The sequence below is a fragment of the Oncorhynchus tshawytscha genome, linkage group LG19 (genome assembly GCF_018296145.1).
Source record: "Oncorhynchus tshawytscha isolate Ot180627B linkage group LG19, Otsh_v2.0, whole genome shotgun sequence".
NCBI classification, from domain to species: domain Eukaryota; kingdom Metazoa; phylum Chordata; class Actinopteri; order Salmoniformes; family Salmonidae; genus Oncorhynchus; species Oncorhynchus tshawytscha.
Window position 1 is genome coordinate 892,059 of NC_056447.1, and position 27,927 is coordinate 919,985.

Here is a 27,927-nt window from a genome sequence, read left to right on the forward strand (position 1 = left end):
CCAGCATTTTTTTATAGTGTATGTTCCCCGCTATTGTCCTTAATTAAGGGCATGGCTTTTCGATAGATCTTATTGACCACCCGTGAGAGTAAACGTCATTCCTGTTCATCATGTTAAGTTCACATACTGCACATTTTTTCAACAATTCGTCAATAATATTACAGTTATTTATTACATATTATAATAAAGTATACCACATTATTGCATAAGGTATACCATGTTATTGCATCCCAACAATTTACATAGGCTTTTAGGGAACTCATACACTCCTGTAAGCCTCATTGAAGTTACAAAAATGTCAATGTTCAGTTGGTGGGATGTAATTCTTCCAACACAAAAGAATATGTTTCTTTGCAAAGTAGAAATAGTTATCAGCAACCTTATCTTGTCTGAATCAAGCATGTAATTAACAAGGTAAAGGCTTGGAGATTGTACCATTCCGTATTTAAATAATCTGTCTGAGTAGCTGTATGAATAGAGTGCCAGAAATCCATTTGTTTATTGCACTGCCAAAAAAGTTCCTTTCTCGGCATTACATTTCAGGCAATTTGGTGAAGTGTCTGGGAACATACGATTTAACTAAACAGGAGTAAAATACAACTTTAAGATGAATTTGTAGTTAGTTTCTTTAATATTGGGACTAGTAAGTGGGTAGTGGATCTTTTTACAGTATAAGTGAATTTCTCCAAATACTTATGACACCTTCAAATGGGGGGACTAGACATATTCATAAAATATGGTTGTGGATCTTTGATGTTATGGAGCTATTTTGCTTCAACTGATGCTTGGGCCCTTGTTAAGGTTAACCGTTTCAGCTACAATAGTCATTTACAAAATTAACCATGTCTACAATGTATTTCTGATCAATTTGATGTTATTTTAATGGACATAAATATGCTTTTCTTTTAAAAACAAGGACATTTCTAAGTGACCACAAACTTTTGAACGGTAGTGTGTGTGTGTGTGTGTGTGTGTGCGTGTGCGTGTGTGTGTGTGTATATATACAGTATATACAGTTGAAGTCGGAAGTTTACATACACCTTAGCCAAATACATTTAAACTCGTTTTGCACAATTCCTGACATTTAATATGGCACCACAACAAACCTGCCAAGAGAGGGCCGCCCACCAAAACTCACAGACCAGGCAAGAAGGGCATTAATCAGAGAGGCAACAAAGACACCAAAGATTACCCTGAAGGAGCTGCAAAGCTCCACAGCGGATATTGGAGTATCTTTCCTTAGGACTACTTTATGCCATACACTCCACAGAGCTGGGCTTTATGGAAGAGTGGCCAGACAAAAAGCCATTGCTTAAAGAAAAATATAAACAAACATGTTTCGTGTTCACCAAAAGGCATGTGGGAGACTCCCCTGGTCAGATGAGACTAAAATTTAGCTTTTTGGCCATCAAGGAAAACACTGTGTCTGGCGCAAACCCAACAGCTCTCATCACCCGAGAACACAATCCCCACAGTAAAGCATGGTGGTGGCAGCATGCTGTGGGGATGTTTTTCATAGGCAGGGACTGGGAAACTGGTCAGGATTGAAGAATTGAATGATGGATGGCACTAAAACAGGGAAATTCTTGAGGGACGAAGGTTCACCTTCCAGCAGGACAATGACCCTAAGCATACTGCTAAAGCAACACTTGAGTGGTTTAAGGGGAAACATTTAAATGACTTGGAATGGCCTAGTCAAAGCCAAGAACTCAGTTCAACTGAGAATCTGTGGTATGACTTAAAGATTGCTGTACACCAGCGGAACCCATTGTGAATATTTTCACAAGCCACTGTATAAGGCTGGTGGCACCTTACAATTGGGAAGGACGGGCTCGTGGTAATGGCTGGAGTGTACATCAAATACATCAAACATATGATTTCCATGGGTTTGATGCCATTCCAGTCGCTCTGTTAGAGACATTATTATGAGCTGTCCTCCCTTCAGCAGCATCAAATGCCTCATAAGACCCCAAAAGCATCAATTATGAAGGCCGACCTTTTAGAGACACATTGGTCAGCTCAGGGTTAGAAGAAATAGGAGCAGGTGTTTGAAATACCCAAGTGTTATCTACAGTCTGCCCATGCGTTGTACATAGTCTGCAAAATTGTAACTATTCGTCTACCTCCTCATGCCTTTTGCACACATTGTACATTGTATATAGACTCCCCCTTTGTTTTCTACTGTGTTATTGACTTGTTAATTTGTTTATTCCATGTGTAACTCTGTGTTGTCTGCTCACACGGCTATGCTTTATCTTGGCCAGGTCGCAGTTGTAAATGAGAACTTGTTCTCAACTAGCCTACCTGGTTAAATAAAGGTGAAATAAAAAATAAATAAAAATAGTGAAGGTCTTACGGTTATCACAAATATCTTCAGAGGTAAAGGATAGCTAGATTGAGATTCAATCTGAACCCATAGCGAGTCCAGTCTGCCCAAAGTCCAGGACAGCAAATTGCAAGTTTGGGCTGACCAACAGTAAAGTTTGAATTGGGCAGACCCAGAACCCCCCATAGACTCGGGTTTGACCAGAGTAGAGTACTTAATTCTGCGTTTTTTTGTTGCACCATATAAACATCCTGGTTATGTTTATCCATCCAATCATTGTCACTGGGAGAGTGGGGAAACTGATCAGGTTTTCTTTCATTTTGCTAACGAGGGGAGTGTTATATTCTTTAAAAAGATTATTTATGTCTGTGGTAACACTTATTCCCAGATATTTCAATCCATTTGGTTCCCAAGAGAAAGGGCAGACTAATCTCAACTCATCTGATAGCTGGCTATTTAAAAAAAACATGCGTTAGATTTGCTTTGTAGCCAGAGAATTTATCTAATTGGGCAAGAATATCAAAGATATGTGGAATAGAGTTCATTGGGTTAACAACATGCAATATCATATTATTTGCGAATAAAGATACTGTAGCTTAAGTTCCTGATGAGCAATAGTGGGAACTCTGATACTCTCATTGGAACGTATGGACTCTGCCAATGGTTCTACAGCCATCGAAGGAGGAGGGGAGACAGAGGACAGCCTTGCCCCCCACTCAGTGGGAGTTGTTGTGATCTTAAACCGTTAGTTGAGACCATAGCTCTGGGACTGGTATACATCGATTTGACTCATTTCAAGAAATTAGCTAATGTATAACATTTTTGCAAAATAGAAAAGAGGAAATTCCTTAAACTGCCTTAATTTTGCTGGACACCAGGAAGAGTAGCTGCTGCTTTGGCATTCAACTCTGTCAAACACCTTCTCGCCATCTGATGACAACAGTATAGGAGTCTTATACTCATTTAAGTGGTCGATAACATCAAACAGTCCTGACTGTACCCAATAAATACCCTCTTTTTTTTTTAAATCCCGTTTGGTCGGGCTTAATAAGCGAGTAATAAGGACTCTAGTCGTCTGTTTAGCAATCACTTTATAATCCAAATTCAAACTTCCAATGAAGAGCATTCTAATGGGTCTTTCCACTTTTAAGCAAGACAGTGATACAAGCTCTATTCATAGAATCAGGCAAAATTCCCTTATTACAAAAGTTGTCTATCATAGCCATAAATATAGGACATAGTTCTGGCTATACCTGGTCATACCTGTTGTATTCGACACATGCAACTAATAACCTTTGAATAGAAGTACAAAGAAAACTAATGAACTATACAATCTGAATACAAAGCATTATGTTTGGGCCAAATCCAAAACATCACCGAGTACCACTCTTCTTATACAGATAAGAACAAGAGATAAAAGTAACATGTAAATAAAGAGGAGTAGTAACAAATAACAATATATACAGGGGTGTGCCGGTACAGGGTCAATGTGAGGGGGCACCGGTTAGTTGAGGTAGTATGTACATGTAGGTAGAGTTAATTAAAGTGACTATGCATAGATGACAACAGATGACAACAAAGAGTGTCAGTGGTGTGGAGAGGGGAGGGTAATGTGAATAGTCTGGGTTTTGACTAGATGTTTAGTACTTTAGTACTTTATTGCAAACAGGAATATTCTGAAGAGGCTTCTTTCTTTTCACTCTGACATTTAGGTTAGTATTGTGGAATAACTTCAATGTTGTTGATCCATCCTCAGTTTTCTCCTATCACAGCCATTAAACTCCTTAACTGTTTTAAAGTCACTATTGGCCTCACGGTGAAATCCCTGAGAGCTTTCCTTCCTCTCCGGAAACTGAGTTAGGAAGGACGGCTGTATCTTTGTAGTGACTGGGTGTATTGATAAACCATCTAAAGTGTAATTAAAAACTTAACCATGCTCAAGAGGATATTCAATGTCTGTTTTTTTAACCCATCTACCAATAGGTGCTCTTCTTTGCAATGCTTTGGAACATTTCCCAGGTCTTTGTGGTTAAATCTGTGTTGTAAATTCACTACGTGACTGAAGCACCTGACAGATAATTGTTTGTGTGGGGTACAGAGACGAGGTAGTCAATCAAAAATAATGTTAAACTCTAAGTTTTCACACAGAGTGAGTCCATGCAACTTATTATGTGACTTGATAAGCGCATTTTTACTTCTGAACATACTGTATATAGGCTTGCCACAACAATGTGGTTGAATCCTTAATGACTCAAGACATTTCAGCTTTTTATTTTCAATTAATAAAAATATGAAAATGAAAAACATAATTCCATTTTCACATTATGGGTGTGGTAAGCCAGTGACACAAAATCTACATTTAATCCATTTTAAATGCAGGCTGTAACACAACAAAACGTGGAAAAGGTCAAGGGGTATGAATACTTTCTGAAGGCACTGTAGCGTTCTAAACAAATTGCTTGTGTAGGAGTCTGGTTTCCGAATGTCACATCAACAGTTCATATATCAAATAGCTGGCCCCAAGAATTAGCTACACTTCATCAGACAGCGATGTTCTCCAGAAATGGAATCTGATTCCGCTCACGTCAGTCACAAAATTGGAAAGAATATGATACATGTAACACTATATTCCAGAGTATATGGAACTCAAACAAACCTATTAAATGAGATCACCATGTTTTACCCAGCAGTTTTTTCCGCCTGTTTGATTTCATTTTTCTATATGTATTTCAGGTTTAAATAATATACACTCCCCTACGTATTTGTTTGGCGTATATCAGGTTTAAATAATATACACTCCCCTACGTATTTGTTTGGCGTATATCAGGTTTAAATAATATACACTCCCCCCCTACGTATTTGTTTGGCGTATATCAGGTTTAAATAATATACACTCCCCTACGTATTTGTTTGGCGTATATCAGGTTTAAATAATATACACTCCCCTACGTATTTGTTTGGCGTATATCAGGTTTAAATAATATACACTCCCCTACGTATTTGTTTGGCGTATATCAGGTTTAAATAATATACACTCCCCTACGTATTTGTTTGGCGTATATCAGGTTTAAATAATATACACTCCCCTACGTATTTGTTTGGCGTATATCAGGTTTAAATAATATACACTCCCCTACGTATTTGTTTGGCGTATATCAGGTTTAAATAATATACACTCCCCTACGTATTTGTTTGGCGTATATCAGGTTTAAATAATATACACTCCCCTACGTATTTGTTTGGCGAGTGAAGATGACACTTTTCATTAGGCTCTATACTCAGGCATTTTGGTTTTTGATAATATGTTTTTTGAGGTGAAAGTACAGAATATCAACTTTTATTTTCATAGAAATGAATATGTCTAGTCCCCCCATATGAAGGTGTCATAAGTATTTGGAGAAATTCACTTATAGTGTATTAAATGTAGTCAAAGTTTATTATTTAGTCATATTCCTAGCACACAATGTCTACATCACGCCTATGACTCTACAAACTTTTTGGATGCATTTGAAGTTTGTTTGGTTGAGTTTTGGATTTCGTTGTGCCCAATATAAATGCATTTTGGAGTAACTTTTATTGTCACTTTCAACAATATAAGTTGTTTCTGATGATCTTGATTATCCATATTCGTGGTAGCATCAACATTAATATAGAAGTGTTCAGAAACAGCTTCTATTCTAATTTACAATAATCCTATTGGGCAAAACATAATCTGAAACACAACCAAAACAAACTGCAAATATATCCAAAAAGGTTGTAGAGAAACAAGCTTCATTGCTCGGAATATGGGACCAAATACTAAACTTTTAACTACTTTAATACACTAAGTGAATTTGTTCAAATACTTATGAAAAAAACCTACGTATTCAGTTGGGGGGGGGACTAGATACATAAAGTGCTTTTATTTCTAAATGATCAAATATATATTTATGAAAATACCCTCAAATGAAACATTGTACCACCAATCCAAAATGCTGGAAAGTGGAGACACATTTGAATGATTTATAAAGTGTATAATGCTGCATATGTTAGGAAGAGGGTCAAGACTTCTTAATGCCCTCCACACATGGTAAATGTGGAACACTAATAGGACATGCTCAATATAAAATACATAGCTATTGCAGTCATGCCACCTTTCAATTAAAAAACAAAAACATCATAGCATCATTTTGCACATAGAGAGACACATGGTCTGATCTCACGTGTGCAGCTGATTGCAGGGTTTCCAAATAGAAAAAGTAGTGCTAATCCAGAACGGGAGAGCTGGTGGAGTTGCTGAAATCCTGTCATGCTTAACCAAGCCGAGAACAGAGAGCAGACAGAGTCAGGATAGACAGGTGAGAGGTTCTCACCTATTAGAGAGAGCTGGCGATCAAGCAGGACGCACGCTTGGGACTGGGACAGGCAACTGAAATGCTCTGGGGGTTTTAATGGGTTTCTATGATGGGTCAGCAAAACTCTGCATTTCTCTTTATGAAATTGGAACGGAGTCCCACTCCAGACCAATGGTTCAGCAAGCTGCTGAAACTCTAGCCACAACCTAACCTCCATGCATATAAATAACCAACCCTTCAAGATTGTTATTCTAGTTTTATTGCTTATTTATTTAAGCTTTGATGAGTTACAAAATTACAGTGCAGATCGGATAGTTCAACTCTACATCTTTGTACAATCTTGATGAAGAGATCAGCATTGGCCTAATATTAAACAACTCTTTCTGAGAATATAATATGCATGTGAACTGACATAACTGACAGAGTGGCGGGCAGCCTAACGGTTGCGAGCATTGGGCCAGTAACTACAAAGTTGTTGGGTCGAATCCTCGAGCTGACTAGGCGAGATAAAAATGACATAGATTTTCCCTGGAGCAGTTAACGCTAATTGCTCCTGTAAATTGATCTGGATAACAGCGTCTGCTAAATGTAAAACATATTTATGTGATTTTTAAAAATTTGATTTAACCTTTTGTTTAACTAGGCAAGTCAGTTAAGAACACATTCTTATTTACAATGACGGCATAGGAACAGTGTGTTAACTGCCTTGTTCAGGGGCAGAACAACAGGTTTATACCGTGTCAGCTCAGGGATTTGATCTAGCAACCTTTTGGTTACTGGCTCGAAGTTCTAACCACTAGGCTACCTGCCACCCCAAATGATGATGGTGAGATGGTGGGAGACGTGATGGTTGGAGAATAAATAAATATCCTCAATATATAGACACTTACCACTGAAGACTCCATCTGATGTTTAAGTGACTGTTTCTGTTGAGAAATTACAGTAAATGGCAACGTAGACGGGAAAGATCATTTGAAACAATTGAACTCTGATTTTGAAAACATAAAATTGCTTAGTCAATGTGTTACTTTTAAAACAATTCAACAATGGACTACTAATATAATGCTTGATAACTTTGTGATGCAACAAAGAAGAAAAGGAAGAAAGAAACTCACCTTATTTTCAGTTGCCCTAGTGGTAAAAAACAACAACATAATTAGGTATTAGAATATGAAGAATAGCAGGATCTCTATGGGAAAAACTACAAAGACCTCAAAAAGTAGAAACGGGTACAGAATGCAACAGAAAAAAGCTGTGCCCAACTTTTCAAGCTCTTAAAATACATACAAAATCTCTAAAACAAACCTCATGGTTTGACTTAACATGTCTTCGGAAGTGATCTTAATCCAACAGTAAATGAGTAACAATCCAAATACAGTTATATAACATGGCAGAAAGCATTGATTTCAAAACCTCTAGAAACTTGTTACATGTTGCTCCATTTAGACTCAATTGAGATGAGTATCAACTATAGCAGTGGTTTGCATGTTTGAAAGAGAGATGGGCAGCTCAGCACTCTAGTGTAGAACATTACCAAGGGTCCACCTTATACTGTAATAGTACATGATAGTGGTTCCGAGATATAACATTTTAGTTCTCTTAGTGTATCAGCATGACAAAATATAAATAACACAAATTAAGAAAGATTTCCTTTAAAGGCCATTTATTAGAAAAGTTGTCCACTTTTACCTCTACTACAGTAAACCAACTGTCAAACAATTACACACATCTTGTTTCTGTTTCCTTCTGTCTCTTTCTGTCTTCAAAAGAAACAAAGATGTATTACATAGTTATGATATTAGTTGTAATGCATATCAGTATGTGGTTGACAGCTAGACATTACAGGACAGTAGTCAGCCACATCACACAAACACATCCCAATGATCTAAGAATCTCCCTGAAACATCTTCTTCCTGCCGTCCATGCCTGCCTTGTCGTCAATGTTCTTACGCCAGTCACCAACGTCACGCAAATCCTTATCCTGTGATGATAGAAAGGGTGAGAAGACATTGAAGGGTGGAATGTTAAGGCCTAAAGTTCATTCAACATCGACAATGTCTCCCGATGCGATATCTCTGTAATATATTGTGTTAGCCTAATGGACAGATACTCACCTCTTTCTTCTCGTCCTTCTTCACTTGTTTCAGGTTGGATCTCAGATCCATGGTCACCTTGTGCTTGGAGCCCAGCAGAGCCTGGAGCATAGCATCAGCAGACATACGCACTTTCTTCAGGGCTGGCTTCTTGAACTTGCCCCTCATGTCAACGATTTTTATGTTTAGGTCTATAACCTGGTGGGTGGAATTTTTATACAGGAAAATCAGTGATTCAGGAGGGCTCAACGGAGGAAACATATGCAAAGTTTGGACACACCTACTCATTGCAGGGTTTGTCTTTATTTTCACTATTTTCTACATTGTAGAATAATAGTTCATACATCAAAACTATGAAATGACACATATGGAATTATGTAGTAACCAATATATTTTATATTTCAGATTCTTCAAAGTAGCCACCGTTTGTCGTGATGACTGCTTTCTGCAGTGATACGCCATCCCATCTGGTTTGAGCTTAGTGCAACTATCATTTATTTTTCAACAGGAGAATGACCCAACACACCTCCAGGCTGTGTAAGGGCTATTTGACCAAGAAGGAAATAGATGGAGTTCTGCATCAGATGATCTGGCCTCCACAATCACCCGACCTCAACCTAATTAAGATGGTTTGGGATGAGTTGGCCCACAGAGTGAAGGAAAAGCAGCCAACAAGTGCTCAGCATATGTGAGAACTACTTCGAAACTGTTGGAAAAGCATTCCAGGTGAAGCTGGTTGAGAGAATGCCAAGAGTGTGCAAAGTTGTCATCAAGGCTGGTGGTTGGAGCGTTGGACTAGTAAATGAAAGGTTGCAAGATCAAATCCCTGAGCTGACAAGGTAAAACTCTTGTTCTGCCCCTTAACAAGGCAGTTAACCCACTGTTCCTAGGCCGTCATTGAAGATAAGAATTTGTTCTTAACTGACTTGCCTAGGCTAAGGGTGGCTCCTTAGAAGACTCTAAAATATCATTAGATTAAGTTATTAGATTTGTTTAACATTTTTTATATTACTACATGATTCCATGTGTTATTTCATGGTTTTGATGTCTTCAATATTATTATGCAATGTAGGAAATAGTCAAAATAAAGAAAAAACCTTGAATGAGTAGGTGTGTCCAAACTTTTGACTGTTACTGTATATACAGTATACACAGTACATTCAAGCAGTGTAGATGACGGGGAGGAGACAGGACAAAAAAAGGATTTTTAAGCCTTGAGAGACAAGCCTTGAGAGACAAGACAAAACATGTAAGTGCCTTTGAACGGGCAGTTGATGCCAGGCGCTCCGGTTTGAGTGTGTAAAGAACTGCAATGCAGGCGGGTTTTTCATGCTTAAAAATGTCCTTTGTGTATCAAGGATGGTCCAACACCCAAAGGACATCCAGCCAACTTGGCACAACTGTGGGAAGCATTGGAGCCAATATCTGCCAGCATCCCTGTGGAACGCTTTCGACACCTTGTAGAGTCCATGGCCAGACGAATTGAGACTTTTTTGAGGGCAAAAGGGGATGCAATACTAGGAAGGTGTTCCTAATGTTTTGTAGACTCATATATACAGTGGGGCAAAAAAGTATTTAGTCAGCCACCAATTGTGAAAGTTATCCCACTTAAAAAGATGAGAGAGGCCTGTAATTTTCATCATAGGTACACTTCAACTATGACAGACAAAATTAGAAAAAAAAACAGAAAATCACATTGTAGGATTGTTAATGAATTTATATGCAAATTATGGTGGAAAATAAGTATTTGGTAATTAACAAAAGTTTATCTCAATACTTTGTTATATACCCTTTGTTGGCAATGACAGAGGTCAAACGTTTTCTGTAAGTCTTCACAAGGTTTTCACACACTGTTGGTGGTATTTTGGCCCATTCCTTCATGCAGATCTCCTCTAGAGCAGTGATGTTTTGGGGCTGTTGCTGGGCAACACGGACTTTCAACTCCCTCCAGAGATTTTCTATGGGGTTGAGATCTAGAGACTGGCTAGGCCACTCCAGGACCTTGAAATGCTTCTTACGAAGCCACTCCTTCGTTGCCCAGGCGGTGTGGTTGGGATCATTGTCATGCTGAAAGACCCAGCCACGTTTCATCTTCAATGCCCTTGCTGATGGTAGGCTTTGTTACTTTGGTCCCATCTCTCTGCAGGTCATTCACTAGGTCCCCCCGTGTGGTTCTGGGATTTTTGCTCACCGTTCTTGTGATCATTTTGACCCCACGGGGTGAGATCTTGCATGGAGCCCCAGATCAAGGGAGATGGTCTTGTATGTCTTCCATTTCCTAATAATTACTCCCACAGATGATTTCTTCAAACCAAGTTGCTTACCTATTGCAGATTCAGTCTTCCCAGCCTGGTGCAGGTCTACAATTTGGTTTCTCGTGTCCTTTGACAGCTCTTTGGTCTTGGCCATAGTGGAGTTTGGAGTGTGACTGTTTGAGGTTGTGGACAGGTGTCTTTTATACTGATAACAAGTTCAAACAGGTGCCATTAATACAGGTAACGAGTGGAGGACAGAGGAGCCTCTTAAAGAAGAAGTTACAGGTCTGTGTGAGCAGGAAATCCTGCTTGTTTGTAGGTGATCAAATACTTATCTTCCACCATAATTTGCAAATAAATTCATAAAAAATCCTACAATGTGATTTTCTGGATTTTTTTCCCTCATTTTGTCCGTCATAGTTGAAGTGTACCCATGAAGAAAATGACAGGCCTCTCTCATCTTTTGAAGTGGGAGAACTTGCACAATTGGTGGCTGAGTAAATACTTTTTTGCCCCACTGTATATATATATACACACACACACACACACACACACACACACACACACACACACACACACACACACACACACTTGAAGTCAGAAGTTTACATACACTTAGGGGTCAATAAAACTTGCTTTTCAACCACTCCACACATTTGTTGTTAACAAACTATAGTTTTGGCTAGTCGGTTAGAACATCTACATGACACAAGTAATTTTTCCAACAATTGTTTACAGAAAGATTATTTCACCTATAATTCACTGTATCACAATTCCAGTGGGTCAGAAGTTAACATACACTAAATTGACTGTGCCTTTAAACAGCTTGGAAAATTCCAGAAAATGATGGCATGGCTTTAGAAGCTTCTGAAAGGCTAATTGACATCATTTGAGTCAATTGGAGTTGTACCTGTGTATGTATTCCAAGGCCTACCTTCAAACTCAGTGCCTCTTTGCTTGACATCATGGGAAAATAAATCTAAAGAAATCAGCCAAGACCCCAGAAAATAAATTGTAGACATCCACAAGTCTGGTTCATCATTGGGAGCAATTTCCAAATGCCTGAAGGTACCACGTCCATCTGTACAAACAATAGTATGCAAGTATAAACACCATGGGACCAAGCAGCCGTCATACCGCTCAGGAAGGAGGCGCATTCTGTCTCCTAGAGATGAATGTACTTTGGTGCAAAAAGTGCAAATAAATCCCAGAACAACAGCAAAGGACCTTGTGAAGAAGCTGGGGGAAATACGTACAAAATAATCAAAATATCAACAGTAAAACGAGTCATATATTGTCATAACGGTCACCACCGATAAATCCATGATTATCGAAAACTTCAATAAGCATTTCTCAACGGCTGGCCATGCCTTCCGCCTGGCTACTCCAACCTCGGCCAACAGCTCTGCCCCCCGGCAGCTCCTCGCCCAAGCCTCTCCAGGTTCTCCTTTACCCAAATCCAGATAGCAGATGTTCTGAAAGAGCTGCAAAACCTGGACCCGTACAAATCAGCTGGGCTTGACAATCTGGACCCCTATTTCTGAAACTTTCCGCTGCCATTGTCGCAACCCCTATTACCAGCCTGTTCAACCTCTCTTTCATATCGTCTGAGATCCCCAAGGATTGGAAAGCTGCCGCAGTCATCCCCCTCTTCAAAGGGGGAGACACCCTGGACCCAAACTGTTACAGACCTATATCCATCCTGCCCTGCCTATCTAAGGTCTTCGAAAGCCAAGTCAACAAACAGGTCACTGACCATCTCGAATCCCACCGACCTTCTCCGCTGTGCAATCTGGTTTCCGAGCCGGTCACGGGTGCACCTCAGCAACACTCAAGGTACTAAACGATATCATAACCGCCATCGATAAAAGACAGTACTGTGCAGCCGTCTTCATTGACCTTGCCAAGGCTTTCGACTCTGTCAATCACCATATTCTTATCGGCAGACTCAGTAGCCTCGGTTTTTCAGATGACTGCCTTGCCTGGTTCACCAATTATTTGCAGACAGAGTTCAGTGTGTCAAATCGGAGGGCATGCTGTCCGGTCCTCTGGCAGTCTCTATGGGGGTGCCACAGGGTTCACATTCGGGCCGACTCTTTTCTCTGTATATATCAATGACGTTGCTCTTGCTGCGGGCGATTCCCTGATCCACCTCTACGCAGACGACACCATTCTATATACTTTCGGCCCGTCATTGGACACTGTGCTATCTAACCTCCAAACAAGCTTCAATGCCATACAACACTCCTTCCGTGGCCTCCAACTGCTCTTAAACGCTAGTAAAACCAAATGCATGCTTTTCAACCGATCGCTGCCTGCACCCGCATGCCCGACTAGCATTACCACCCTGGATGGTTCCGACCTTGAATATGTGGACATCTATAAGTACCTAGGTGTCTGGCTAGACTGCAAACTCTCCTTCCAGACTCATATCAAACATCTCCAATCGAAAATCAAATCAAGAGTCGGCTTTCTATTCCGCAACAAAGCCTCCTTCACTCACGCCGCCAAGCTTACCCTAGTAAAACTGACTATCCTTCCGATCCTCGACTTCGGCGATGTCATCTACAAAATGGCTTCCAACACTCTACTCAGCAAACTGGATGCAGTCTATCACAGTGCCATCCGTTTTGTCACTAAAGCACCTTATACCACCCACCACTGCGACCTGTATGCTCTAGTCGGCTGGCCCTCATTACATATTCGTCGCCAGACCCACTGGCTCCAGGTCATCTACAAGTCCATGCTAGGTAAAGCTCCGCCTTATCTCAGTTCACTGGTCACGATGGCAACACCCATCCGTAGCACGCGCTCCAGCAGGTGTATCTCACTGATCATCCCTAAAGCCAACACCTCATTTGGCCGCCTTTCGTTCCAGTACTCTGCTGCCTGTGACTGGAACAATTGCAAAAATCGCTGAAGTTGGAGACTTTTATCTCCCTCACCAACTTCAAACATCAGCTATCTGAGCAGCTAACCGATCGCTGCTGCTGTACATAGTCTATTGGTAAATAGCCCACCCATTTTCACCTACCTCATCCCCATACTGTTTTTATTTATTTACTTGCTCTTTTGCACACCAATATCTCTACCTGTACATGACCATCTGATCATTTATCACTCCAGTGTTAATCTGCAAAATTGTAATTATTCGCCTACCTCCTCATGCCTTTTGCACACATTGTATATAGACTCCCCCTTTGTTTCTACTGTGTTATTGACTTGTTAATTGTTTATTCCATGTGTAACTCTGTGTTGTCTGCTCACACTGCTATGCTTTATCTTGGCCAGGTCGCAGTTGCAAATGAGAACTTGTTCTCAACTGGCCTACCTGGTTAAATAAAGGTGAAATAAAAAAAATAAAAAATAAATAACCTGAAAGGCTGCTCAGCAAGGAAGAAGCCACTGCACCAAAACTGCCATAAAAAAAAGCCAGACCATGGTTTGCAATGCACATGGGGACAAAGATCGTACTTTTGGAGAAATGTCCTCTGGTCTGATGAAACAAAATAGAATTGTTTGGCCATAATAACCATTGTTATGTTTAGAGGAAAAAGAGGGATGCTTGCAAGGTGAAGAACACCATCCCAACCGTGAAGCACGGGGGTGGCAGCATCATGTTGTGGCGGTGCTTTGCTGCAGGAGGGACTGGTGCACTTCACAAAATAGATGGCTTCATGAGAAAGGAAAATGATGTGGATATTTTGAAGCAACATCTCAAGACATCAGTCAGGATGTTAAAGCTTGGTTGAAAATGGGTCTTCCTTATGGACAGTGATCCCAAGCATACTTCCAAAACTTAAGGACAACAAAGTCAAGGTATTGAAGTGGCCATTACAAAGCCCTGACCTTGTTCTATAGAACATGTGTGGGCAGAACTGAAAAAGCGTGTCCGCAAGGAGGCCTAAAAACCTGACTCAGTTACACCAGCTCTGTCAGGAGGAATGGGACAAAATTCACCCAACTTATTGTGGGAAGCTTGTGGAACGTTTGACCCAAGTGAAACAATTTAAAGGCAATGCTACCAAATACTAATTCAGTGTATGTAAACTTCTGACCCACTGGGAATGTGTTGATAGTAATAAAAGCTGAAATCATTCTCTCTACTATTATTCTGACTTTTCACATTCTTAAAATAAAATTGCAATCTTAATTGACCTAAAACAGGGAATATTTACTAGGATTAAATGTCAGGAATTGTGAAAAACGAGTTTAAATGTATTTGGCTAAGGTGTATGTAAACTTCCGACTTCAACTGTATATACTGTATATATACACACACACACACGCACACGCACACGCACACGCACACACACACACTACCGTTCAAAAGTTTGTGGTCACTTAGAAATGTCCTTGTTTTTAAAAGAAAAGCATATTTATGTCCATTAAAATAACATCAAATTGATCAGAAATACATTGTAGACATGGTTAATTTTGTAAATGACTATTGTAGCTGAAACGATTAACCTTAACAAGGGCCCAAGCATCAGTTGAAGCAAAATAGCTCCATAACATCAAAGATCCACAACCATATTTTATTGTAGTTATGGGGTTCTTTTCTGCATATAATTTGCATTTTCAACACCCAACCCACCACTAGTGTTGGTGGGAAGAAAATGTATGTTTTTTTATGTCATAGCACCAGTTCCAATCCAAGTGCCAATGCCTTTTAGCAAACTCCAGGCGTTTACATTTGTTGGATGACATGGGTTTTTTTGTCGAAAAGAGGAATCATATGCAGAAAAGAACCCTGTACAGTAAAATCCGGTGGTGTATCTTTGATGTTGTGGTTGCCTCTGCCAGGAGGCTGAAGCTTGGCCTTGTGTGGAGCTTCCAGAAAGACAATAACCCCAAGCACACCTCAAAATACACAAAGTCAACATTTTGCAAAGGCCATCTGTGTCAATCATTTTGACCTTTACCATTTGGAGGGAAAAAAGATGACTTGTTAGTTAAACAAGATCTCATTCTCTGACCATTTGTTTAAAATAATACAGTATTTCAATATTTCTGAGAATACAATTATCAAATGTAAAAAATCGAATTGTATTGGTTGTGTAAACATATTTTGCAGATGTTATTTCAGGTGCAGCAAAATGCCTATAAAACACATATGGAATCATGTTGTAACCAAAAAAGTGTTATTTCAGGTGCAGCAAAACGCCTATAAAACACATATGGAATCATGTTGTAACCAAAAAAGTGTTAAACAAATCAAAATATATTTTATTTTTCAAAGTAGCCACCCTTTGCCTTGATAACAGCTTTGCACACTCTTATGGTTCCTACTCTGCATCTCACAAAGACACGGCGGTTGGAACCAAAAATCTCAAATTTGTACACATTAGACCAAAGGACAGATTTCCACTGGTCTAATGTCCATTGCTAGTGTTTCTTAGACCAAGCAAGTCTCTTCTTATTATTGGTGACCTTTAGTAGTGGTTTCTTTGACTGACCTTCATGCCTTAAAGTAATGATGGACTGTTATTTCTCTTTGCTTATTTGAGCTGTTCTTGCCATAATATGGACTTAAATAGGGCTATCTTCTGTATACCACCCCTACATTGTCACAACACAACTGATTGGGTCAAACGCATTAAGAAGGAAAGAAATTCCACAAATTAACTTAACAAGGCACACCTGTTAATTGAAATGCATTCCAGGTATCTTCCTCATGAAGCTGGTTGAGAGAATGCCAAGAGTGTACAAAGCTGTCATCAAGGCAAAGGGTGGCTACTTTGAAGAATCTCAAATATATTTAGTTGTGTTTAACAGTTTTTTGGTTACTATATGATTCCAAATGTGTTGTTACATAGTTTTGATGTCTTCACTATTATTTTACAATGTAGAAAATAGTAAAAATAAAGAAAAACCCTGGAATGAGTAGGTGTGTCCAAACTTTTGACTGGTACAGTATATATACAACCCCTTAATTGTAAATAAGAATATAATATGTATCTCAACTTTTCTAGATTAATGTGGATGCTACCATGATTACAGATAATCCTCAATGAATCGTGAAAAATTATGAGTGAGAAAGGTTGGTCAAAGATCATACTCCCAAGACATGCTAACCTCTCCCCATTACCAGTAACAATTCATCCAGGAATGTCCATAATCATGGAAGCATCCACATTATCATAGCAGTGTTTAGAAACATATATTCTTATTTACAATAAAAGTGACTCCAAAATGACAGAATACATTATTTAACATTAATTTCTATTTGGCACAAATTAATCTGAAACACAATGAAAACGAACTGAAAATGCATCCAACAAGATTGTACGGTCCCAAACTTGATGTAGTCATTGCGTGCTAGGAATATGGGACCAAATGGGACCAAATGCTGAACCTTTGAGTACTTAATTTATAATTTTGTCCCCTACCTTTGAGAAAAAATGATATTACTTGTTAAACAATATCTCGTTCTCTGAGCAATTGTATTAGTATAAAACTATATAATTTCCTTGTTTTTTTGCATAAAATATAGCTCAATATTTTAATGATATATTTTATACAGTCATTATTGCTCATCTTTATCAAGGGTGTCAATCATTTTTAACCCCACTGTAAGGTGGGGTCCAACACAACATCTCATTGAATACCACTCTTCATATTTTCAAGCATGGTGGTGGCTACATCATTGTCATTGGCAAGTACTAAGGAGTTTTTTTAACATAAAAAATAAACCAGAGGCAAAACCCTAGAGGAAAACCTGGTTCAGTCTCCTTTCCAACAGACACAGACAAATTCACCTTTCAGCAAGACAATAAGCTAAACCACAAGGCCAAATTAACACTTGAGTTCCTTACTAAGACAACTTTGAATGTTCCTGAATGGCCTAGTAACAGTTTGACTTAAAATGGCAAGACTTGAAAATGGTTGTCTAGCAACGATCAACAACCAACTTGATACAGCTTGAAGAATAAAAAATAAAAAATGTGCTAATATTGTACAATCCAGGTTTGCTAAGCTCTCAGAGACTTACAAAGAAAGACTCACAGCTGTAATTGCTGCCCAAGGTGATTCTAATGTGTGCATACTTATGTTAATTATATATTAGTGTGTTTGATGTTTATTTATTTTTTAAATTGTTTAAATTTTTCTTCCACTTTGACATTACAGTGTATTATGTGTAGATCATAGACCAAAACATGACAATTAAATCCATTTTAATCTGTTAAAATGTTTGTTGGGGTGTGAATACTTTGAAGGCACTGTAAATATATTTATATTGAAACATAAATCAATTAAAAGAGGGTTGCTTACCTCATTGCAAACCATGACTGCTTTGTATTCTAAGTTGTATCTCTCCTCATCAATCACATTAATTTTGTCGTACATCTTTGTGCAAAGGTCCTAATGAAAGAATACAACAAAGAAAAATGTTACCACCAGCATATAATACCTCATTTTATGCCTTAACCTCCTTGGTACAGCTGAACCTGATAGAAGCACCGCTCATACATCACACTGTATCAAGCAGGTATGTTTTCATAATATCTGTGAATATCTGAATATCATACCACCAAATCATCCTTGGAGTGGGACATCTCCAGAGGGGGGCAGTTCTCTTCCATGTATCTCTCCCGCTCTTTAACTTTCTCTAATGCTTCAGCTTCGAGCAAATCCTTAGCAACTGCCAGCATACAACTCTGGAGACAAATTTATGACAACATATATTTTGACAGTTGATAAGACGATTGACCAATATCTCCCTTTGTTTTACTACTTTATAAAAAAGTTTTATTACATAAAAAACAAAACATTAAAGTAAGGGCTGAGTGGGATTCCTTACCTTCAGAGTATGCTTACGGCTTGAGGACACATTGAAGGAAGGGCTGAGTGGGATTCCTTACCTTCAGAGTATGCTTACGGCTTGAGGACACATTGAAGTAAGGGCTGAGTGGGATTCCTTACCTTCAGAGTATGCTTACGGCTTGAGGACACATTGAAGGAAGGGCTGAGTGGGATTCCTTACCTTCAGAGTATGCTTACGGCTTGAGGACACATTGAAGGAAGGGCTGAAGGAAGGGCTGGGATTCCTTACCTTCAGAGTATGCTTACGGCTTGAGGACACATTGAAGGAAGGGCTGAGTGGGATTCCTTACCTTCAGAGTATGCTTACGGCTTGAGGACACATTGAAGGAAGGGCTGAGTGGGATTCCTTACCTTCAGAGTATGCTTACGGCTTGAGGACACATTGAAGGAAGGGCTGAGTGGGATTCCTTACCTTCAGAGTATGCTTACGGCTTGAGGACACATTGAAGGAAGGGCTGAGTGGGATTCCTTACCTTCAGAGTATGCTTACGACTTGAGGACACATTGAAGGAAGGGCTGAGTGGGATTCCTTACCTTCAGAGTATGCTTACGGCTTGAGGACACATTGAAGGAAGGGCTGAGTGGGATTCCTTACCTTCAGAGTATGCTTACGGCTTGAGGACACATTGCCTTTCTTGCTATTGGACAAAGGAGAGAAAGTCAGGTTTAGTAACACTCCAAACCAACTCATATTAAATCATACTCCAATTCTGAATGATGTCTCCGCATTTAAAGTGTTCCACTGTCCATACGTTCATACTTTTGTTGTTGCTATAAAAAACATCATTCAAACATGGATTTACGGCACAGTGGACACGTTTTATTTATTTGGTGCAGAGACTATTCAGAATGGGATTCTGATTTAATATGAGTTGGTTTGGACCGTTTTCCAACTTGCTTTAGACACATTTTCATAATGCATTGTAGTCAATGGCAAAATGTGACAACCAACTTTCTCTGTAAGGAAACAAGTTATAAAACAATGGTTTGGGGGATCAACTACGAGCCCAGATAGAATAAAAATGACTGAGCGACCCCTTTGAAACACAACATGCAAACGAATTGGCATATACTTACTCAGCCATCTTAAGTGTTTGGTGTCTTCTATTCCAAAAAATGAAAAACAATAATTATTATGAAATGTGTACTTAAAACAGCCAACATTTTACCAACAATACTTGTATATAATCCATCAGCTATAAAACATTTAAAAAACTATACCAATACGATTACTGATACAACTATATACAGTTCCTGTCAAAAGTTTGGACACACATACTTATTCCAGGGTTGTTCTTCATTTTTTACTATGTCCTATATTGTAGAATACTAGTGAATACATCAAAACTAGGAAATAACACATATGGAATCATGTAGTAACCAAAAAAAGATTATTCAAAGTAGCCACCCTTTGCCTTGATGACAGCTTTGCACACTCTTGGCATTCTCACAACCAGCTTCATGAGGTAGGCACCTGGAAACATTTCAATTAGCACGTGTGCTTTCTTAAAAGTTCATTTGTGGAATTTCTTATAAATGCATTTGAGCCAATCAGTTGTATTGTGACAATTTATTTAGCTAGGCAAGTCAGTTGAGAACAAATTATTTTTTCAATCATGGCCTATTAGCAGTGGGTTAACTGCCAATCTTTCAACCTTTCGGTTACTAGTCCAACACTCTAACCACAAGGCTACCTGCTGCCCTGGGGTGGTATACTGAAGATAGCCCTTTTTGGTAAAAGACAAAGTCCATATTATGGAAAGAACAGATGACTCAATCTCAATCGCACTCCACACTGCCCTTTCCCACCTGGACAAAATGAACACCTATGTGAGAATGCTGTTCATTGACTACAGCTCAGCGCTCAACACCATAGTGCCCATGAAGCTCATCACTAAGCTAAGGACCACAGGACTAAACACCTCCCTCTGCAACTGGATTCTGGACTTCCTGATGGGCCGCCCTCAGGTGGTAAGGGTAGGCAACAACATGTCTGCCACGCTGATCCTCAACACTGGGGCCTCTCAGGGGTGTGGACTTAGTCCCCTCCTGTACACCCTGTTCACCTATGACTGCGTAGCCAAAAACAAATCCAACATCATCATTAAGTTTGCTGATGACACAACACCGGTAGGCCTGATCACCAACTATGATGAGACAGCCTGTAGGGATGAGGTCAGGGAACTGGCAGTGTGGTGCCAGGACAACAACCTCTCCTTCAATGTGAACAAGACGAAGAAGCTGATCGTGTACTACAGGAACAGGCCCCCATTAACATAAACAGAGCTGTAGTAGAGCAGGTAGACCGTTTCAAGTTCCTTCAAGTTCTCCACATCACCAACGATCTATCATGGTCCAAACACACCAAGCCAGTCGTGACGAGCGGACTGTTTTCTCTGCTACAGCATGGAAAGCGGTACCGGAGCGCCAAGTCTAGGACCAAAATGCTCCTTAACAGCTTCTACCGCCAAGCCATAAGACTACTGAACAATTAATCAAATGGTGACTGGACTATTACATTGACCTCCATTTGTTTTGTACACTGCTGCTACTCGCTGTTATTATCTATGCATAGTCACTTCACCCCTTCCTACATGTACAAATGACCTCTAACCTGTACCTCCTCACACTGACCCGGTACCGGTACCCCCTGTATATAGCCTTTTTATTGATATATTATTGTGTTACTTTTTATATATTTTATTACTTTAGTTAATTTGGTAAATATTTTATTAACTCTTCTTGAACTGCATTGTTGGTTAAGGGCCTGTAAGTAAGCATTTCACGGTAAGGTCTACACTTCTTGCATTCGGCACATGTGACAAATAAAGTTTGATTTGATTTGAAATAAGCAAAGAGAAACGAACGCCCATCATTACTTTAAGACATGAAGGTCAGTCAATCCGGAACATTTCAAGAACTTTGAAAGTTTCTTCAAGTGCAGTCGCAAAAACCATCAAGCGCTATGATGAAACTGGCTCTCATGAGGACCGCCACAGGAAAGGAAGACCCAGAGTTACTTCTGCTGCAGAGCATAAGTTCATGCAGAGGAGTTCACACTCTGCTGCAGAGGAGAGGTTCATAAGTTCTGCTGCAGAGGATAAGTTCATTAGAGTCACCTGCTGCAGAGGATATGTTCTGCTGCTGCAGAGGATAAGTTCTGCTGCAGAGGATATGTTCAGAGTCACCTCTGCTGCAGAGGATAAGTTCAGAGGATATGTTCATTAGAGTCACCTCTGCTGCAGAGGATAAGTTCATTAGAGTTCTGCTGCAGAGGATAAGTTATTAGAGTCACTTCTGAGTCACCTCTGCTGCAGAGGATAAGTTCATTAGAGTTAAGTTCATTAGAGTCACCTCTGCTGCAGAGGATAAGTTCATTAGAGTCACCTCTGCTGCAGAGGATAAGTTCATTAGAGTCACCTCTGCTGCAGAGGATAAGTTCATTAGAGTCAGAGGATAAGTTCCTCTGCTGCAGAGGATAAGTTCATTAGAGTCACCTCTGCTGCAGAGGATAAGTTCATTAGAGTTACTTCTGCTGCAGAGGATAAGTTCATTAGAGTCACCTCTGCTGCAGAGGATAAGTTCATTAGAGTTACTTCTGCTGCAGAGGATATGTTCATTAGAGTCACCTCTGCTGCAGAGGATAAGTTCATTAGAGTCACCTCTGCTGCAGAGGATAAGTTCATTAGAGTTACCTCTGCTGCAGAGGATAAGTTCATTAGAGTTACTTCTGCTGCAGAGGATATGTTCATTAGAGTTACTTCTGCTGCAGAGGATAAGTTCATTAGAGTTAGAGGATAAGTTCATTAGAGTTGCTGCAGAGGATATGTTCATTAGAGTTACCTCTGCTGCAGAGGATAAGTTCATTAGAGTTACCAGCCAGAGGATCTTCTGCAGAGGATAAGTTCATTAGAGTCACCTCTGCTGCAGAGGATAAGTTCATTAGAGTTACCTCTTACCTCTGCTGCAGAGGATAAGTTCATTAGAGTTACTTCTGCTGCAGAGGATAAGTTCATTAGAGTTACTTCTGCTGCAGAGGATAAGTTCATTAGAGTTACTTCTGCTGCAGAGGATATGTTCATTAGAGTCACCTCTGCTGCAGAGGATAAGTTCATTAGAGTTACCTCTGCTGCAGAGGATAAGTTCATTAGAGTCCACCTCAGACCCAGAGTGCTGCAGAGGATAAGTTCATTAGAGTTACACCTCTGCTGCTGCAGAGGATAAGTTCATTAGAGTTACCTCTGCTGCAGAGGATAAGTTCATTAGGCTGCAGAGGATAAGTTCATTATAGGATAAGTTCATTAGAGTTACCTCTGCTTACCTCTGCTGCAGAGGATAAGTTCATTAGAGTTACCAGCTGCAGAGGATAAGTTCATTAGAGTTACCTCTGCTGCAGTTCATTAGAGTTACCAGCCTCAGAGAGGATAAGTTCATTAGAGTTACCACCCAGAGTTACTGCTGCAGAGGATAAGTTCATTAGAGTTACCAGCCTCAGATTAGAGTTACCTCTGCTGCAGAGGATAAATTAGAGTTACCCAGAGTTACTGCTGCAGAGGATAAGTTCATTAGAGTTACCAGCCTTTACCTCTGCTGCAGAGGATAATTTTGTTAGAGTTACATCTGCTAGACACAGTGCAGAATCAGGCCTTCATGGTCGAATTGCTGGAAAGCAACCACGACTAAAGGACACCAACCAATAAGAAGAAGAGACTTGCTTGGGCCAAGAAACACAAGCAATAGAGATTAGACTGGTGGAAATCTGCTCTTTGGTCTAAATTTGAGATTTTTGGTTCCAACCGCCTTTGTCTTTGTGAGACGCAGCGGAGTCGGTGAACGGACGATCTCCACATGTGTGGTTCCCAACGTGTCACTTTGCTGGTGACACTGTCAGTAATTGATTTACAATTCAAAGCACATTTAACCAGCATGTCTACCACAGCATTCTGCAGTGATACGCCATCCCATCTGGTTTGCGCTTAGTGGGACTATCATTTATTTATCAACAGGACAATGATCCAAAACACCCCTTCACACTGTGTAAGGGCTATTTGACCAAGAAGGAGAGTGATCGAGTGCTGCATCAGATGACCTGGCCTCCACAATCACCCGATCTCAACCCAGTTGAGAAGGTTTGGGATGAGTTGAACCACAGAGTGAAGGAAATGCAGCCAATATGTGTTCAGCATATGTGGGAACTCCTTCAAGACTGTGGAAAAGCATTCCTCGTGAAGCTGGTTGAGAGAATGCAAATCTGACATCAAGCCAAAAGGTGGCTACGTTTCTCTTTGCTTATTTTAGCTGTTCTTCCCATAATATTGATTTGGTCTTTTACCAAATATGGCTGTCTTCTATTTACCACCCCTACCTTATCACAAACAACTGATTGGCTCAAACGCATTAAGAACAAAAGACATTCCAAGGCACACCTGTTAATTGAAATGAATTCCGGGTGACTATCTCATGAAGCTGGTTGAGAGATTACCAAGAGTGTGCAAAGATGTCATCAAGGAAAAAGAGTGGCTACTTTGAAGAATCTAAAATATCAAATATATTTTAATTTGCTAAATACTTACGGTTACTTTCTGTTTCCATATGTGTTATTTCATAGTTTTGATGTCTTCACAATTATTCTACAATGTAGAAAATAGTAAGCATGAAGAAAAGCCCTGGATTGAGTAGGTGTGTCCAAAGTTTGACTGGTACCGTAGGTTTAGATAAATTGAGAATGTTAGACAGGTCAATACAAAACAGTTTCACTTTATTCAAGCACATCGAATAACAACACTCTAGATTGTTTCTAATTTGTGTTATTGAGTCTGTCCCTTCTTATAATTGTCCCCACTCTCCCATACTTCCAACAGGGGCCATGCAGCCAGAAATTACAATGGACGTCTTTGCTTGGGTTTGTAATGGAGACAAGTAATTAGAATACATTCTGAATCCCTTAAACTCAGCCGACTCAATCTTTGGTCTGGGCTCAGGGTGTCCCCGGAGATGGGAACGTTATCTTGAGTTGAGTGGAGGAGATCTAAATTGGTCCTAGATCTTGTCTTAAGTGGCTCTACTTTATGGCAGACTTGTCTCCGAGAGGTCACAGTAAGCCAACACGACAGCTGGTGGTGCCTTCTAGAACATCCCTTAGATGACCAAGACGTTAGGCCACGTTAGGCCAAAAATAACTGCTTCTGCTCTATCAGGTCTGTTCAGTGCACTACCTCAACTGTCTCCACTCTTCATGATTTCATACACTGAATAGATGTATTGTCAAAATAAGTTTATAAGCATCTCTTTTTCTTTCGAGGGTAATTATTGTTCAGATTCAAATTCAGATGAGTTTACTGTGTAATAAACCAGAGCCATGAATGTCTCATAATGCTATTTAAAGGAGTAGAGTTCTCAAAAACTACAGTCCTAGACAGTACATTTCAGACCTGCAGAAGAGCGGGCACTTCACAGAGCTGCACAGTACTTTTAAAATTGGAATAGTATCACTCCGGCTTCAATAAGCTCAATGACACGGGCATAGAGGTATTTACAATACAGCAACTCTTGTGTGCTGACATGTCAGCTGTTAAAACTTGCCGTGGTATGAGGTCATCTATTGACAAAGACGTATCCTCACTATGCCCATGAACTCCAGTACAGTAACTCAAGTGCTTTGGTCATATCGAAAATCAAAACGCAGGACGTTTTTGCCGCTCTGAAAATGCAGTGGAGCCAATACTGTGAATGAGGTTATACACTGGGTGTACTAAACATTAGGAACACCTTTCCATGACATAGACTGACCAGGTGAATCCAGGTGAAAGTTATGATCCCTTATTGATGTCACTTGTTAAATCCACTTCAATCAGTGTAGAGGGAGTGGAGACAGGTTAAAGAAGGATTTTTGAGACATGGATTGTGTATATGTGCCATTCAGAGGGTGAATGGGCAAGCCAAACTATTTAAGTGCCTTTGAAATGGGGTGTGGTAGGTGCCAGGTGCACCGGTTTGAGTTTGTCAAGAACTGCACCACTGTTGGGTTTTTCACACTCAACAATTTCCTGTGTTTATCAAAAATGGTCCACCACCCAAAGGACATCCAGCCAACTTGATACAACTGTGGGAATCATTGGAGTCAACTTGGACCAACATCCCTGTGGAATGCTTTCGACACCTTGTAAAGTCCATCCTCCAACAAATTGAGGCTGTTCTGAGGGCAAAAGTGGGCGAAACTCAATATTAGGAAAGTGTTCCTAATATTTTGTACACTCAGTGTATGTTCAGATGGCGAATTAGGTGACGTATCAGAGATGTCTACGATGTTGTAACAGGCTGTTTAGTTATCTCCAAAATATGTTGACAGGAAGGAAAACATTTGTAGATCACTTTCAGATTCATGTCTTGTGGTGGTGTACCCTTTCAGCATGTCAAGTCATCAGTCCATATATCAATCATTTACCACCTCATGGATAATTATACAGTTGATGTCTGCTCACTAAAACATATTTAATACACTACTGGAACCTGAGAAACGTTTCTTTATACAAATACTACTATTGAAATGTTACACATTAAGATCCATCAACAACATAAATCAAGAAATACTGCACAAAACAACTGAAATATCAAATGTATTGAAATAAACCAAGTAATTAAGAAATTGATGTTTCCTCTTTAAAACACTGATGTCAATATTTTATCATTTATATTTAAGTCATTTGAACATGGATCATTTTATTGCAATTCAGCCGACTAAATAGGAATAAAATGTCATAGACAGAGAGCATTACCATGTGAAGCAACGACCAAAAATCTTAATTTATGATTATAGGAAATAAATCAATATTTCCAAAACATTCTAACACTCTTGGACACTCTAACACTCAATGTTAATAGCCAATTAAAAAAATGAGTAATCACATTCAAATACAATTCAAATGCACAATACAATTCTCAAACATTTCACATATTCAAATGCATTTCACACGCTAAAATCTTTTTTCCTCAACCAACAGGCATATCACTATAATACTACAAGTACTCATGAATAAGTTGGCGCAAAGGCGTCATGCTACTATATAGTAATTAAGACACTATTCCTCTGGATAGTGTCTAACTAGATAGAAGCACAGAACAGAGACAGACTGGATGGTTCTCACCTTGGAACTGAGGAGAGCGGCACAGGCTTGTTAAGGGATGTCCAACTGACTGACTGACTGCAGGCAGCTCAAGTGTTAAGAAGGTATATATTGCATTCTCTGATCACTCTCTATAATCCTACATTCTCATTATGGAAGCGGATTACAGACCAAACCAATGGGCTGACAAGGTCATGAAATACAGTACAGTGTTTCCCTGTTCGCTCCCCTCCCCAGCGTCTCCATTATAAATAACCCGTCCTTCAAGATTGTTGTTCTTATTTCATTATATTTTATTTAGCATATGCCATCACCCATAAGAAGCAGAGAGGGGTAGAACTTTAAAGGCCACTCACATCAACAGTAATAGAGAATGCTGTAATTCACACACATGCAGTATGTTCAGAACACCAGACATGTAACTGTCTGGCATCCATGTTGTATATTGTAAAAGGATGACAAACTATTAAACTGGTCATACCTCGGAGGCGTCATGTGTCTGGGATTGATGTCCGTGCCTCCTGAGGCGCCCAAAGGACCTAATGACAGTTCTGTCACTTTCGGATCTCTTACTGAAAGAAAAGTAAGATAGACAAGGATTTCAAGGATGATTTATGGATATTTATTTTACTACAAACTCAAGTTTTCATTATGGATGTAAGAATTAACCTTGGAAACATATTGAGTGCTACTTGGAAACATTAATCAGCACTACCTAAATACTACTCAGTTCTCACATTGAGCGCTCTATTTTAACAAACCTAATGCAATGGTAAATCTATGCGATCACAGTAGCACTATAGGTCTGGGTGTATGTACAATATTTAGGCTATTTTCACAGCCATTACCATGAGTGCAATAGCTGGAGGTGGTGCAAAAGGGCTGGGTTTTGACCAATAAACAAGTCGGAGGTGTGTCATGGGTTTGTCCACTCATGGCATTCCATGGCTTAATACTGCATTCATTTGT

At 39.7% G+C, this 27,927-nt stretch overlaps 2 protein-coding genes across 9 annotated transcripts in view; both read right to left on the reverse strand.

Moving 5' to 3' along the window:
• Nucleotides 1-7,572, reverse strand: part of LOC112218201 (troponin I, fast skeletal muscle) — a 30,447-nt gene extending 22,875 nt beyond the window's left edge. For 2 of the 4 annotated variants that reach the window (XM_024378811.1, XM_042301219.1), the window contains exon 1: nucleotides 6,679-6,892. In XM_024378811.1, coding sequence (XP_024234579.1) covers nucleotides 6,679-6,877 — 199 coding nt within the window. In that variant the 5' untranslated portion in view covers nucleotides 6,878-6,892. Of the gene's footprint in view, nucleotides 1-6,528; nucleotides 6,652-6,678; nucleotides 6,893-7,550 lie in introns of those variants that run through there. The other 2 variants (XM_042301221.1, XM_042301220.1) reach the window with 2 other exon arrangements.
• Nucleotides 7,573-8,306: 734 nt separating this feature from the next.
• tnni2a.2 (troponin I type 2a (skeletal, fast), tandem duplicate 2) lies at nucleotides 8,307-27,526 on the reverse strand. Of its 5 annotated transcripts, none has more exons than XM_024378814.2 (7): nucleotides 27,440-27,526; nucleotides 19,913-19,939; nucleotides 19,431-19,473; nucleotides 18,541-18,669; nucleotides 18,284-18,373; nucleotides 8,775-8,951; nucleotides 8,307-8,641 (listed from the first exon to the last, which is right to left on the reverse strand). In XM_024378814.2, exons 1-7 carry the CDS (start codon nucleotides 27,451-27,453, stop codon nucleotides 8,546-8,548), a joined length of 576 nt encoding a protein of 191 aa, XP_024234582.1. In that variant the 5' UTR covers nucleotides 27,454-27,526; the 3' UTR covers nucleotides 8,307-8,545. The 5 variants fall into 5 exon arrangements, with proteins under 5 accessions (XP_024234582.1, XP_024234583.1, XP_024234584.1 ...); XM_024378815.2 differs by lacking the exon at nucleotides 27,440-27,526 and adding an exon at nucleotides 26,980-27,114; XM_024378816.2 differs by lacking the exon at nucleotides 27,440-27,526 and adding an exon at nucleotides 26,980-27,110 and having other exon boundaries at nucleotides 19,913-19,936.
• Between the last annotated feature and the right edge of the window lie 401 nt (nucleotides 27,527-27,927).

Bases quoted from the DNA above. Each gene is read 5' to 3' on its own strand.
- tnni2a.2 (XM_024378814.2), bottom strand. The intron at 19,474-19,912 runs GTAAGTATATGC...TTTGTCCAATAG, and splicing joins CAAACACTTAAGATGGCTGA to CAAGAAAGGCAATGTGTCCT. The intron at 18,374-18,540 runs GTATGATATTCA...TTCTTTCATTAG, and splicing joins ACTCCAAGGATGATTTGGTG to GACCTTTGCACAAAGATGTA.